The 15,227-nt window shown below is 51.5% G+C and overlaps 2 protein-coding genes across 2 annotated transcripts; one reads left to right on the forward strand and one right to left on the reverse strand.

Moving 5' to 3' along the window:
* The first annotated feature begins 4,885 nt into the window (after nt 1-4,885).
* Nucleotides 4,886-9,290, forward strand: Nags (N-acetylglutamate synthase). Its single transcript, XM_029565994.1, has 7 exons — nt 4,886-5,289; nt 5,804-6,078; nt 6,191-6,404; nt 6,691-6,871; nt 7,626-7,797; nt 7,883-8,065; nt 8,733-9,290. Exons 1-7 carry the CDS (start codon nt 5,284-5,286, stop codon nt 8,884-8,886), a joined length of 1,185 nt encoding a protein of 394 aa, XP_029421854.1. The 5' UTR covers nt 4,886-5,283; the 3' UTR covers nt 8,887-9,290.
* A 2,338-nt stretch (nt 9,291-11,628) lies between these two features.
* Nucleotides 11,629-15,227, reverse strand: Tmem101 (transmembrane protein 101). Its single transcript, XM_008838153.3, has 4 exons — nt 14,705-15,227; nt 14,204-14,384; nt 13,304-13,450; nt 11,629-12,599 (listed from the first exon to the last, which is right to left on the reverse strand). Exons 1-4 carry the CDS (start codon nt 14,839-14,841, stop codon nt 12,291-12,293), a joined length of 774 nt encoding a protein of 257 aa, XP_008836375.1. The 5' UTR covers nt 14,842-15,227; the 3' UTR covers nt 11,629-12,290.

Raw genomic sequence — 15,227 nt, forward strand, 5'->3', positions numbered from 1 at the left:
TGGTTCCTTCAAGCCTTCAAGTCTGGAGAAAAAATTATACAGTGATCTATAAAGAATGCAGTATGATTCAACCAAAAAGAAGAACAAAGCCTGTAATCCCAGTACTTGGGAGATTGAAATAGGGGGATTACTGCAAGTTTGAAGTCAGCCTAGACTATATAGTGAATTCCAGGTCAGCCTGGGCTAGGGTAGAGATTCTGGATTCTGTCTCAAAAAACAAAATGAAAGGTAGAAAGGGAGGGAGACAGGGAGGGATAGATGTGGTGGTACATGTAATTCCAGTACTTGGGAAGTAGAGGCAGGAGGACCAGGAGTCCAAGGTCATCCTCAGGTACATAGAGAGCTTGAGACCAATCAGGGCTACTGGAGACTCTTTAAAATAAGTTTAATTAATTTTAAAAAACAGGGGGACTGGAGAGATGGCTCAGCGGTTAAGAGCACTGACTGCTCTTGCAGAGGACCCAGGTTCAAGTCCAAGTGCCCACATGTCAGCTAACAACCATCTGTAATTCCAGTTCCAGGGGATCTGATGCTTTCTTCTGACCTCCTCAGGCATTGCACGACACGGGTGGACACATACAAGCAATACACTCATACACATAAAAATAATAAAATATTTTAAAAACAGAAACAGGGGAGGAGAAACTGGAAACAGCACATTTGTTCACTATTTCCAAGCATTTTAAGGCTAAATAAAGAAAAGAAAGGTGGAGTAGTTGGCCACAGAGTGGAGTGAGGGATTGGGGTAAAGAAATTTTGGTCCTGTGGTAAGTCATGTGAGTCTATGCCGACAGTTTTGATGCTGGGACTCCCGAGGGAGCACATGCTCGAGCATGCTCAGGAGGAGGGAAGAGGTGGGTTCCCTACACCAGGGCAAGGACTGACTTTGGGTGGGCCTAACAGATGGCACAGAGACATGGGTGAGGCTCCTGCCAGCCGGGGAACCCCTTTCTGAGACTGTCCCTTCTGTAAAGCAGAAAGTTAAGGGGGTGCTAGGGGCTTGAGAAGAGAAAGGGAGAAATTATTGTTTGAAATAGAATGGTCAGTCTCCCCCTGGCCACATCAAGGCATTGTGACTGCTAATTTCTCATGAGACCAGGTATCAAGGCTGCGTTCCCAGCCATCACCCATGTCCAGCTACAGAGCGTACCATGGTTTGTGTCACATGGCTTGATCTGAAGGTATAGTGATGGACGGCATACTCAGGGGAGGGCTGTTCTGCTCTGGGTGAATCTAAATGTCCTGTATTTCTCAGTGACCACAACTGGATTTGTTTGTGTGTTTGTGTTTGTTTTCCTGTGTCTCTGTGTATTCCTAGGTGTGACATAGTTGCTGAGATAGTCAGCAAACACAGCTCTGTGCAAGTCCTTGTCAGAGTGGACCTCTGCCTCTCTCACTCCCGTATGTACTCCTATTGCTGCATGTCAGTGTAAGCATGGATGGTCTGGGCTCCATGTTTGGGTACTATGTGTCTCCATACACCTGTGTTCACATCTGTGGCTGTATATCTCCCCTCAGGTGCTATGATTTGGGACTCTCACATGTCAGTTGTACCTCCCTCACTGTACCCAGATTCCTGTTGGCTCCATGCCCACCTGTGCTGAGTTACAGCCAAGAAGGGAGGGGAGGGGTCTAGGGATGCAGCTCAGTTGATAGAGTGCTTGCCTAGCATACATGAGGCCCTAGGTTCAATCCTCAGCACTGAATAAATCAAGCATGGCTGTGCACAACTTTAATCCTAGCACATAGGAGGTAAGAGGCCAGAGGATCCTAAGTCCTCCTTTAACTATTTATTGATTTCAAGGCCAACCTGTGGTACATGAGATTTTGTCTCAAAAACCACCAAAAGGAAGAGGAAGAAGAGGAGGAGGAAGAAGAAAATGAGGGAAAAGAGGAAGCCTTGGCCCTTAGGGCTGAGGAGCCTGTTAGGAGAGGCACTTGCAACTTGGAAGGTTGAATCTCTGTTCCCAGAATCCCCCAGACTGAAGACCTAAGAGAAGTGGGGAGCAGCAGACCACTTGGTCCTTTCAGCCTTTGGTTCAGAGAAGAAACCCACTGTCTAAGCCCAAGACAGGACCCCTGACCTCCCCTACACACACATATTACATTCATTCAGAAGCTGGCCTTCCCTCATCTAGAAGCAGTGGAGACACAGTGGCCCCAGGTCCATCAGCTTAGAGTTAATCATTCACTAGGGTACACCTGGATTCCATTGGCTGCCTACAGACACAGCCCTCTGGACTGAAGCCCAGTCAGGGTCTACCACTCCACAGACTCAGATGCAATAGGGCTCATATTTATGACACCACTAAACTGAATGGGTGGGTGGGTGCTCAGGAAGCCTCCAGTCTGAGGAGGGAGGAAACAGTCCAACCTCTACAGAATTCTAATCTGAGATGGGGTATGGTGGAGTATTGGGGGGATCAGAAGGAAGAGGAAGAGAAGGAAGAGAAGTTCTGAAGGGAAAAAGGACAGAGGGTGGGCACATTGATGGGTTTGGATGGGGAGCCAGCTGGGAAAGGAGGCATACAGGATGTTGGGGACTCTGAAGTTGGGGAGGAGTTTGGGAAGGAAAATTATCATGGTTCAAGGTCTAAGCCCACTTCTTTGGGGACTGTGAAAAGTGTATGTGTCAGGGGAACAGAGGTCTGGCACTAAAAAGCAAACAGGAAGAAGACACCAGAGGGTCCATAGTAATTGTGTGTGTGTGTGTGTGTGTGTTGCACTGCCTACCTAGATTTCTAAGTAGGAAAATAGAAACACTGATGAAGAGGTCACAAAGGTCAGGTCTCCTCCCTCCCTCACAAGATTCCCCTGCCTGGGACATCATATGTGGGTGTGTTGAAGGGAGAGCTTCCAGGAAGGGGTCAGCAAACACCCAAGAGCCTCTGGAATTTTTTCCATCTGTGGATGGGACACAGAGCTTCTGGCACATGCAAAACATATACTCTACCACCAATCTGCACCCCCATTCCAGCACCCTGTGAATATTTAGGAAGCCACTGCTCCTTCTTCAGACAGTGCCCAGGGAGCCTAGCCTAGGGAGCACAAAACCACACTAAGAGCTAAATGTGGTGGCACTTACCTGAAATCTCAACACTGAGGAGACTGAGGTTAAGTTCGAGGCCAACCTGGGCTACATGGCAAGACCCTGTCTCAAACAAACACCAAGGAAAAGGACTGGACTAAATGGAGTGTACCCAAGTTCAAGACACAGTTAACTGGGAGTACACAGGGGTGCTTTCCAGTAACACTAGTGCCCGGTGTTAAGACTGACTGATGTCCTGTGAAAGTTTGCGTTCATGTTTATATGCTGAGTGACCTTCTCCCTCATCTATTTCTGTGCCTCAGGTCCTCATCTGTGAAATGGGGTAATAACACATTTCCTGGAATCACTGTGGGGATGAAGCAAATTCAGAGTTGAGAAAGGGGTGGCACTCTGCCTGTGAAGGCCTCACCTGGTGGTAAAGTATTGAAGTATTGTCAGTCCTAGTCATATGCTAACTTCCCAGGTGTTCAGGCCAGCAGGCCACACTACTCCATCTGGAATTTAATAGGATAGATTTGTTCCTCGTTTATTCATAAGGGTTTCTTCTGTCCATCTTGACAAGAGCACTCCATCTTGAGTGACACTGGACTTCTAGTCACTGTACTAACATAAATAAATTTTAATTGTAGACAGACTAAAGCATTAATACTAATGAAGAGTGCTTTGACGATATGATGGTATTCCTCAGGGTGCTTCCCAGTGGCAGGAGTTTGATGAACCCTGGTGAATCTGATCATGAGTTCAGACTTTTTTTTTTTAATGTGTATGACTGTTTTGCTTGCATGGATATAAGTGCACTACATGTGTACAATGCCCACAGAGGCCAAAAGAGGGTGTTGGGCCCCCTGGAACTGGAGTTATGGAAGGTTTTTAGTGGCCATGTGGGTGCTGGAAACTGAACCTGGGTCCTCTGGAAGAGCAGCCAGTGCTCTTACGTTCGGAACCATCTCTCCAACCCCAAGAAGACTATTTATTTATTTATTTATTTATTTATTTATTTTTATTTGTCTTTTTGAGACAGGGTCTCCCTGTAGCCCCCAGCTGGCCTGGAATTCACTATGTAGACCAGGCTGGCCTTGATTTCATAGAGATGCTGCAGGCCTGCCTCTGTCTCCCGAGTGCTGGGATGAAAGGTGTGTGCCCCCACACCCAGCATATTTTATTTTTTTTAAGGCAGGATTTTGTGTAGACATGTGGCTACCATGGTGGGCTGTATTGGCTTTTTTGTTTGGTTTAGCTTTAGTTTTTGGGGGACAAGATTTTGCTATGTAACCTAAATTCGCCTCAAACTCAGTAATCCTCCGCCCCAGCCTCCCAGGAAGTTGAGATTACAAACATATGCCGCCACCACGTCCATCTTGACAAGAGGACTTTGCATCCGGTGCGCTACAGGGAGGCCTGCACCCGATGTTCAGTCTTTCCAGATTCCTTCTTCCAACCCCTAATACACCCAAGGCCACCTCCTCTCCCTCCTCATCAAGAACCTACAAACGAGCCCTTCTGGAGCCATTGGCAAGGAGATTAAAGAGCTCCGCCGTCACTCTTTATCGTCGACCTCCTGACCCTAGCTAGTAGATCCATTCTCCCCCTCCCAGGGGGCGGATAATTCTGGAGGCCCCGCCCCCTGACCCTCAAACTGCCCCTCCCCAAACGCACCCAGAAGCCACTTCAGGACTCCTATCCCGCCCCGCCCCGTACCTGATCCAGTCCCTCCCCAGCTGCAAGTTAAGAGCCCCCCAGTGCTTCCCGCTCCAGAAAGAACGCCACCAGTGTGTGGCGGGGGGGGGGGGGGGGGGGGGTTGGGTGCACCTCCAGGAGGAGATAGTGGTTTTGTTTTGTAGACGGCGTGGGTGGCCACAGCCCTGCGCACAGCTGCTGCGGTAAGAAGGCTGCGCGACCCCGGAGGTCCTGGGGGTTCCCGGAGACTAAGTGGCAGCGCGCGGCGGCGAACAGCTAGGGGCGCCAGCCCGGGACGTCGGCTCAGTACAGCCTGGGCTCGCGTGGAGGAGGCGGAGGGCGTGGAGGGCCGAGTCCAGTCGCCTGCAGTCGAGGAGCCGTTGTGGGCATCGCCTCCAAGTCCCCCCGAGACCCCTACGGCCCGGGCCGGCAGATCGCTGGTGCAGCGGGACATCCAGGCCTTCCTGAACCAGTGTGGCGCCAGCCCAGGGGAGGCACGCCACTGGCTCACACAGTTCCAGATCTGCTACCGCTCGGTGGACAAGCCCTTCGCCGTCATGGAGGTAAGCGGAGCCGGCCGTTGCCGCGTCACAGCAGGGAGCTGGGTATTCGGCCTCATGTGATCAGTAGTTGATCCTGCATGGCAGGGCCAGGGAAGGGAGTGCAGAGGCTCTGACTAGTGCTGGAGATAGACAAGGCGGTGCGCCCCTAGAAACTGCACCTGACGCCAATGAGGAGGCGGGGGAGCCCAGTTCTCTAGGCCTGATGAAAGAAGGACGACCCCTCACCATGGACGCAGTTAGGGGTTCAGACCGCAGAGCTTTCGCATCACCCCTCCCCCCAACGCGTCCCAGAGTTCCAAGGTCGCAGGGAGGAGCAAGGGATGAACTAGTGAGAGATAAGGGGGTGGTAAGACCCAACAAAGGGGACAAAGGGCGGAGCAAATGAGCACCGGTGGCCAAAAGTGGGGCCTGACAGCACCTGAGCAGAATGCGATCACTCCAAGAGTCCTAAGGACTAAGTAGGAGCAAGTGGCTCAGAGCCAATGTCGCACCCCTGAACACCCAATTCTGACAGGTGGAAGAAGAGGTACTCAAGTGTCCTCAGGCGGTGTCCAGCCTGGCCTTCGCCCTGGCCTTCCTGCAGCGCATGGACATGAAACCACTGGTGGTCCTGGGGCTGCCCACCCCCACAGCGCCTTCCGGCTGTCTTTCCTTCTGGGAAGCCAAGACACAGCTTGCCCAGAGCTGCAAAGTGCTAGTAAATGAGCTGCGGCACAACGCGGCCACTGCCGTGCCTTTTTTTGGCGGTGGGTCAGTACTGAGCGCTGCGGAACCAGCCCCGCATGCTAGGTTAGTGTCCGCCCTGCCAGCCCTGGAGTCCTCAGAGCGGCCACTCTGCAGGCCTTGCCCTGGTCCCACCAAGCTACAGGGGGCCCTCTTGAACACTACATCTGGTCCACAGCTACGGTGGCATCGTCTCGGTGGAGACAGATCTGTTGCAGTGGTGCCTGGAGTCCAGCAGCATCCCTATCCTGTGCCCCATTGGAGAGACAGCTGCGCGTCGCTCGGTGCTTCTCGATTCACTGGAGGTGACCGCGTCGCTGGCCAAAGCGCTAAAGCCTACCAAAATCATCTTCCTCAATAATTCAGGCGGCCTACAGGATGCCAGTCAGAAGGTGCGCCTCTCTCATGACTCTAGGCATCATGAAGGCCTCGGTCTTGCGGCCCTGCAAGACTCCTTTGCAGACCACAGTCACTTTCAAGCCACTGGAGTAGGAAGGTCTAACAGAATATCAGAGAGGGTTTTGGCCCCTGGTGCCCAGATCTGAGCACTTCATAGCGGAGGACTCCGGGAGGAAGTAAGGGGTCATAGGAAGGCAGGGCCCAGTCTGGGGATGGGGGCACATCGGTGGCTGTAGGCTACCTGTAGGTGGGAGGCTCATCCTCTCGCCCTGGTGGCAGATTCTGAGCAACGTGAACCTGCCCGCCGACCTGGACCTGGTAACCAACGCGGAGTGGCTGAGCATCAAAGAACGGCAGCAGATTAGGCTCATCGTGGATGTGCTCAGTCGCCTGCCCCACCACTCCTCCGCGGTCATCACTGCTGCCAGCACACTGCTCACCGAGCTCTTCAGCAACAAGGGTGAGGACCGCGGGAGGGTAGGTGGGCGGGAGCGGGGTCCCAGGAGTGAGCGCCGGCGAGGCCTGGGGACTGTCCTATCAATCTGGGAGCTGTAGGGAGAGGCCACACCAATGGCTTCCTGCAGCTGCCAACACCTGGGGGAGGTGAGAGGCCGAGATGCTGAGAACTGGGAAAGGACTTGGTTGTACCAGGGAGATGGGCGGAGCTTGAGTAGATGACGGCCACCGTTGGTGGTGGGACTTAGAAGGGATGGGATAGGGGGAGTTGGACTGCGGTAAGAGGCGGGCTGAACTTGAGTGGTGGGAGGGACTAGGAGCCCGCAGGGACAAAGTTTAGGAAGAGAAGCGGGACCTAGGGAAATTGGAGGTGCTGCCAGCGATGGGTGGACGGCTGGGGGACAAACTCTGCAGGCAAATCGGTGCAGACCACAAAAATCATTTGACTGTGGAGGTCTCAAAAAAGGCTATTTTTGCCCGGTGTGGTGGTGGCGCACGCCTTTAATCCCAGCACTTGGGAGGCAGCGGCAGGCGGATTTCTGTGAGTGCCTGGTCTACACTGAGTTCCAGGACAACTAAGGCTACAGGGAGACCGTCTCAAAAAGACTAAAAAAAAAAAAAGAGGGGGAGGGGGGAATGGAGGGTATTTGTTACCTTCCTCCCCCAGGCCTTGCCCTGTCTGGAGCCAAGAACAGGGAGCGCAGGTGGAGCGGTGGACCCCGCTCTGGGCCAACCTCTCTCCACCAATCTCGCCCCAGGGTCAGGCACCCTGTTCAAGAACGCAGAGCGGATGCTGCGAGTACGTAACCTGGACAGCCTGGACCAGGGCCGCCTAGTGAACCTGGTCAACGCCAGCTTCGGCAAGAAGCTCCGGGACGATTATTTGGAGTCCCTGCGCCCACGGCTGCACTCGATCTACTTCTCTGAGGGGTGAGCCTCCAGGCCCTAAAGGGCAGAACCCAAGGGCTGAAGCTGGGCAGAGGAGGCTGAGCCTGCCTCTCTCCCGCTGCACCAGGTACAACGCCGCAGCCATTCTGACCATGGAGCCGGTATTAGGGGGCACCCCATACCTGGACAAATTTGTGGTGAGCTCAGGTCGCCAGGGCCAAGGCTCGGGTCAGATCCTGTGGGAGCGCCTTCGGAGGGACCTGCAAATGCTGTTCTGGCGCTCTCGAGTCACCAACCCCATCAATCCCTGGTAGGCATCGCCCTCCTCCTGGGAGAATGGGGGTGGGGTCCTGCCCAGCCATGTCCGGTCTTCACTAGACAAGCAACTGAGCTTTCCCTCCTTTCACTAGCTTCCCTTCTGCAGGGAAGAGCCTCGCCGAGGCCTAATAGCATTCCTCAGTCCCATCTTTCTGCTTTCTTTGAAGCAAGTGACATCTAACTCCTGCCAAGTCTGCCCCTCCCAGGGTTCTGATAACTCCTGCTCTCCTCAGGCTGTTTCAGACTCCTGACTCCAGACCCACTCTAGGGAACACTCAAAAGGAACACACCCCTCTGCTCCTTCATGTATCAGACACCCTGAGCCCCTACTCCCCTGCTCTCTGAGCACTAGGAAGTGACCAGGAACCAGCCCCTTTGCTACACAACTAAGTTGATGAAGAGAGCAGGGAACATCCTCTCTCACCTTCGTAACTGTGACCCTGGCAAGTTACCTGACTTCTCTGAGCCTTAGCTGCTGTTTTGGGAAAGGCCAATACAGCCTTAATGACAAGTTCAGGTTGCTGCTCTAGGGATAAAACAACAGTGGGCCCTAGTGGTGTGTGTAACATGTAACAGACAAATATTCTTGAAGACAGACCCAGTGAGCAGTCAGCACTGGCCTCATCCTAAAAGCCAACCCTGTTGTCCTCCCAACCCAGGTACTTCAAGCACTGCGATGGCAGCTTCTCCAACAAACAGTGGATCTTCTTCTGGTTTGGCCTAGCTGACATCCGGGACTCCTATGAACTGGTCAACCATGCCAAGGGGCTGCCAGACTCCTTCTGCAAACCAGCTTCTGACCCAGGCAGCTGACCCCCATCGTGGGCCCCACAGGCCCTGGGACAGCCAGGGTGGACCAAAAATCATGCCTACTGGAGGGCGACCCCAGGCAACTGAGGAGGAAGCAGTGCCATCTGCCGAGGGTACGAAGGACGGGGAAACACAAAAGGGAAGGCAGCTGAAGACCCTGCTTCAAAGCCACAACCAGATGGCCTTCAATTTTCAGCCTGGAATTGGGTTGGGGGTTGCTTTCCAGGGCTCTACTTAGGGTAACCTTAAGGCCAGGCCAATTCCTGTGGCCTCTGTGTTGTTTTGAGGTTCCTTTGTCTTAAATAACTATTCTCACCTGCCTGATCTCCAACCACTCATTTTACTTCCTTTGGGTCTTTCCATTTTTCAGGAGGTCTTGATTAAAATGCAAATACTTGTCTGAGTCAGCTCACACTTGAAATTAGCAGCGGCCCTCTGAGAACAAGAGCATGAGAACCAGGGACCAGAGGATTCCTGGAAAGAACTGGAGGGCCATGGGGTAAACATGGTCACTGTCTCTTCACCTGAGGGTCAACAGACCTCAGGAAGAATGCTCTACCCCTAGGTTAGGAAGCATCCTGCAGTCCAGATGGTTGCTTGTCCCTGTGGAGAGGCCCTACCCATAGCCCCTTTCCCACATGAGCTAAAACCTAGCTGACTGCAGTGGCATGTTTATCTATGAGCCCAGAGAAATCACAGGCTAGCCTTGGCTTAAAAGCCAGACTTGGCCAGTCTCTGTCCCACTACAGATCATACATTATCTTTGCAAGACCGACAAACCTCAGCTGAGCAGCAATCCAGAGCCCAGAGGCTTCATTCAATGTTTTACCAACCTTTTTATAAAAAATATTTTATTTTTTTGTCTTTTTGAAGCAGGGTCTCCCTGTAACCCCAGCTGTCCTGGAACTCACTATGTAGACCAGGCTGGCCTTGAACTCACAGAGATCCGCCTGCCTTTGCCTCTCAAGTGCTGGGACTATGGCGTGCGCCACCACGCCCAGCTTATTTATTATTTTTATTTTATGTGTATGCGTGTATTGCCTGCATGTAGGTAAATGCACCCATGTTGTGCAATGCCCGCAGAGGACAGAAGAGGCTGTCAGATCCCCTGGAACTGGAGTTACGGACAGTTGTTAGCTGCCATGTGGGTGCTGGGATTCAAACCCAGGTCTTCTGCGAGAACAACTAGTGTTCTTAACCGCTGAGACATCTCTCCAGTCCCCTATCAATCTTTTTTTTAAAGACTTTTTAAAATCTGTGTGTATATGCACACATATGTAAGTACCTGTGGAGGCCAGAAGGGATCCCCTGGAGCTGGCATTACAGGCAGTTGTGAGCCACCCAACATGAGTGCTGGGAACCAAACTCCAGTTATCGGAAAGAACAAGTACTTTTAACCACTGAGCAATCTCTCCAGCCCTTCAAGTCTTATTTTTTATTTTACTTATATGTATGTATGTGTGCACATGTTGTGTGCAGATACCCATAGAGGCCAGAAGAAGTCATCAGATCCCTTGGAGCTAGAATTAAGGCATTTGTGGATCTATCAACATGGGTACTGGGATCTGAACTCTGGTCTTCATGATCAAACAAGCAAGCGATCTTAACCACTTAGCTATCTCTCCAGTGCCCCCCTCCCCTACCCATTCCTTTTTTTTTTTTTTTTAATGTAGTATCTTATATAGTCCAGGTTGGCCTCAAACTTACTATGTAGCCTTCTTGCCTTCACCTTCTGAGTGTTGGGATTATAGGCATGTACCACCATACCCAGTTTATTCAGTGGTGGGATCTGAACCCAGGACCACCAACTGAGCTACATCTCCAGCCCTTTTTGAACATTTTAATAGACCAGATTCCTTACTGGCTAACTAGGGCTGCTTTAAGTTACTAGAGGGCAGAAACAAGCAGGGAGGTGGTCAGTTTTAAGATCAGGGGCTGTGACAGGCCCAAGGCCCAAGAGCAGCCTGACTTCCCTTGGGAATCATGTTTGTCAAGAATACATCAAGGTTGGGCATTAGAGAGACCTAAGCAGCCATCTAGCTCTGGCTGGATTTGCTCTGTGGTTTGTACCAAGCTGCTTACCTTTTCTAAACCACTTCCTCATGTATAGTGTGTTCCAAAGGGGCAAAGAGGGAAAGACAGGCCATGAAAGGAACTGAGGGAGAAATCAAAAGCATAAATTAAGCCTGATGTGGCAGGACATTCCAGTAACCAGCATTCTGGAAGTAGAGGCAGGAAGAACATGAATTTGGGGCCATTCTGGGCTACATAGTAAGATCCTGTCTCAAAAACAAAACCAAGCCAGGTGTGGTGGCACACACCATTAGTCCCAGCACTTGGGAGGGAGAGGCAGATAGATTTCTGCGTGAGTCCAGCCTGATCTACATAGGAAGTTCCAGACCAGCCAATGTTATGTAGTGAGACTCTGTCTCAAAAAGAAAAACAAAAACAACAAAAAAGAAAACAAATTACAGTAAGGATTTGGGGATATGAGAAGTTCTTTTTCAGTGCTGGGATGAAACCAGGGCCTGTGGCATTCCAGGAAAATGCTGCACTACTGAACTGTACCCACCAATCAATGTTTTAAAAAAAATTTTAAAGACATTCAAAGAACTGGGGGAACTCCCATGGAAGAGAAAGATGGGGCTTAACCAGAGATGGTCAACCCTAGCCAATAACAAAGTGCCCCATGGAAAAGATAGATGCAAAAACAAAATGTCTGTATAAAATGTTTATTTTTGGAAGACTGTGTGGTCTGGTGTTTGGGAGGGTACTCCACCCAACCAGGCCAACCAAGGAGTTGGAAACAGATGAGGGAGTGGACGGGCTGGCCACAGTCTGCTGTTCCCAGCATATCCCAGAGCAGACCAGGGCCTGCTCTGAACTCAACAGCGGGTGACAGCTCTCTGTCCCACCATTTCCCAAGAACCCACATGACCTCTAAAGTAGCCACTGTTTCTCCCGCACGGTCCCCCCTACATGTGTGAATACATGGGTATACCCAGTCTGAAAAGCACTTTTTAGCTTAGCTGCATCTGCCAGGTTCAGAAGGAACTTTTCACATTTGTTCCCTTCCAGATCTTCCTATATGCCAGTCTTAGTACATGTACCCCATCTCTGCCTTACTCCCTTTTCAGGGACTCTTCCCTCCCTGGTCACACAGCGGGCAGCAAGCCTCAGCTTTCCCCTAAAAAACAGGGAAGAAAAAAACAACACTGTAAGGCTAATGCATGAGGGCTCCCATCTTCCCACAGGCTGAGCCAGGAACTTAGGGAAGAAAACTATTAAAAAAAAAAAAAATCAAACAAACCAAGAGGCATAAATAAACAGCAACTGGGTCAGCAAGGAGAAAGGTAGGGTAGTCCTCAGTGGCCCCCTGTGCCCATCTCAGCCATTCCTTGTCGAATTCAGCCATCAGTAGCCAAGATGACTGCAGCCCCAAAGATCCCCACACTCTCGCCAATGAGCTTCATCTGATTCCAGAACTCAACACGCCGTGTGTTGTGCCAGTAGGAGACATTGCCATCGATGAGCAGCACGACCGGGGGCAGCAATACAGCCAGGATCTGGGCGGCCAAGGTCACATAGTAGCCTGACAGGAAGGCAAGGGCCAGGACACCATACAGCACAAAGAACAGCTGGATCATCAGCTCCCCTCCTGGAAGATGGTTCAGGTATGCCAGCCGGTCCTCCTTGCTGTGTTGCAGTGAGTAAGCCTAGGGACACAGCATCTCTAAGACTCTCCAGCACGCTGAGAGTCTCCCTGAGAGGGCATCTACAAGTCAGCCCCTATAAGATGGGCTTGAGTCCCCTCTCAGAATGAGGACTCTCTGAAAGTAGGACCTGTGTCTTCCCCTCTGACTACAGGGCCCCACAAGGAAAGGCTGTATCTCTACTCCCCTGGGCTTCTGAAGGAAGGAAGTGTGTCTCCACAGTCAGACTGAGATTCCCACTTTTGAATACACATACCATGGAAGCCCACATAGAACTCCATACATGGGATGTGGTGTCTGGCTACTAGGATAAGGTCAAGTGCGTGAAGCCTATCCATAGCCTCATCTACGCTGGCCTTCTCAAGCACCCGAAAAGGCTATGCCTGTCTACCCTAGGTAGCCCCCATCAGCTCTAGGTGACAGTTACAACTAGGGCTGAGCTGTACACTTCTTTGTTGTCTCCTCTGCCAGTCTACTGGAGACTGAAGCAATGAGAAAATCACCTCATCTTGTCTGCCTGACTCTCAAGATTATGACTGAATGGAAGGTCAACTTCTTATCTACTTGGTGGCAGTGATGCTGGAAGACAGGAACCTTAGCCAGGTAGCACATGCTTGGGAAGCCCTCGACACCTGTCCAGGACAACCCCTAAGAGCCACCATTTTACTCCTACACAAGTGCCTCCAACCAAAAGAATTCCAACCTACCACACAGATGAGGTAGATGCCCAGAAACACCTGGCCAGTGGACTGCAGAGAACGGCTTCGAGGTTTCCGACGGTACATCTCCCCAGCCCCGCTGGCCAGCACCAGAAAGCCACCAATGATGGCAACTGTACGTGAGTACATACGGACCTAAGGCCAGGTAAGGGAGACCCCAGTCAAGAACTGCACTCCTTACATTTTTCTTGGTTGCCTAGTATATAGAACTGGCCACTTCTACACATCCCATTTTATCTGATGTACCATCTTATCTATTCCAAGTGTGGTGGACAGGCCCCACTGAGGGTCAAGGAGGTTAAGAAAATTGTCTGTGGTCCTACAGAAAGTAAGTGGCACAACCCAGACACCACACATTGTCCTCTCTTTCACCCCAGTCTAGAGTCTAAGCCCAAGGTTATCTCTGTGTAGTATAGTGTCTGTACCAATAAAAAAATAAAAATAAAAAAATAGCTCCAAGGCCTGGCATGGTGGCGCACGCCTTTGATCCTAGCACTCGGGAGGCAGAGGCAGGTGGATCTCTGTGAGTTTGAGGCCAGCCTGGTCTACATAGTGAGTTCCAGGCCAGCTGGGGCTACAAGGAGATTCTCAAAAAAAAAAAAAGCTCCACTGTCCCATAGCTGCACGGCTGTCCACATATTTGCCTCCCCTGTTGGACTAACAGTCCCTTCCTCAATGGTCCTGCCTTCCTCCCACCTTACTTCCAAGCTTGCAGGCACAAATTCTCACTAATATTAATTGCATTTCATAGAATCCACAAGTAGACCAGATACTGTCCAAGGTCCCTTTTGCTTTATGAATTTGAGTACCAGACATGCCGACCAAGTGACCTGGGAGCTCGCAGCTCCTTCCCCATAGCTAAGTCTCTTCTAGGGTCGACGTGCTCACCTTCAGCCAGTCCCCGTAGTGGACGTAGCCACCGATGTAGGCAGCGTAGGTGCTAATCGCCAGCTGTAGTGCGGCCCCCAGCGCAAACCAGCGCCGCTTCACTCCGAAGGACATGAAGCTAGCACACAGCACAGCCGCCCCCATGTCGAAATAGAGGTAAGGCACTGGGATGTCAGGCTTCCTGTGAGCCAAGAGTAGGGAAGCAACGATGTCAGAATGAACGGCAAATAAGCGCCTGGGGACTTCTGTAAGTTCCCGAAAACTCCATTTCTCCCCAGAAACTGGAGTCCCCTCTCACGGCCAGGTCCGCCGCATCAGATCTGGCCGTACACCAGGACCAAAGACCCTCCCAACCAGTCTGGACACCAATTCCTCCCAACTTATTCCAGTCCAAGTGTCTCAACTTGTGGGTCCCAACATTCCTACAACATCGCACCCTAGTTCCTGGGACAGGCCGTACCGCCCCCCACCCGCATTCGACCGCTTCGTGGGCACGCTCACCGGCGCGCCTCCGCCCTTTCAGCGTACAGCATGAGCTGACTGAAACAGCCCCAAAAGGGGCAGCGTGTGAGCAGCACCGAACCCAGCTGCATGATCAGCTGCAGCAACCAGCGTCTCGAACCAATCTTTGAAGCCATCTTGGGAAAGGGCAGTCCGCTACGGCCTCAACCGGGTCTGGCGGGCCAGCACCCAGATTGACACAAGCAACTTCCGGTCCCTTACTGTTTTCTCTTCGCCAGGAAACAAGGCTCTCGCTTTCTAGTTCCGCGTAGAAAGATGTGTTATGTGAGTTTAGCAGTCCCCAACACTGCGCGTGGAGAACTCGGAGCTCCTTTGTACTTTCAAATTGTGAAACTAGGCTAAAGGAACATAGGCTCAGAACATCAAAAATTCTGGATTTTAGCTTGATGTACGGAAGCAAATATATCTGGAGGTAACTAGACCTGTACTCTAACCCGAAAACCAATCCTGTGATTTGGGGCATGTGACCTAAACTTTAGACTCATCTGTGAAATGGAGATAA

The sequence above is a fragment of the Nannospalax galili genome, unplaced genomic scaffold (assembly GCF_000622305.1).
Source record: "Nannospalax galili isolate Female #2095 unplaced genomic scaffold, S.galili_v1.0 scaffold95, whole genome shotgun sequence".
Taxonomy (NCBI): Eukaryota; Metazoa; Chordata; class Mammalia; order Rodentia; family Spalacidae; genus Nannospalax; species Nannospalax galili.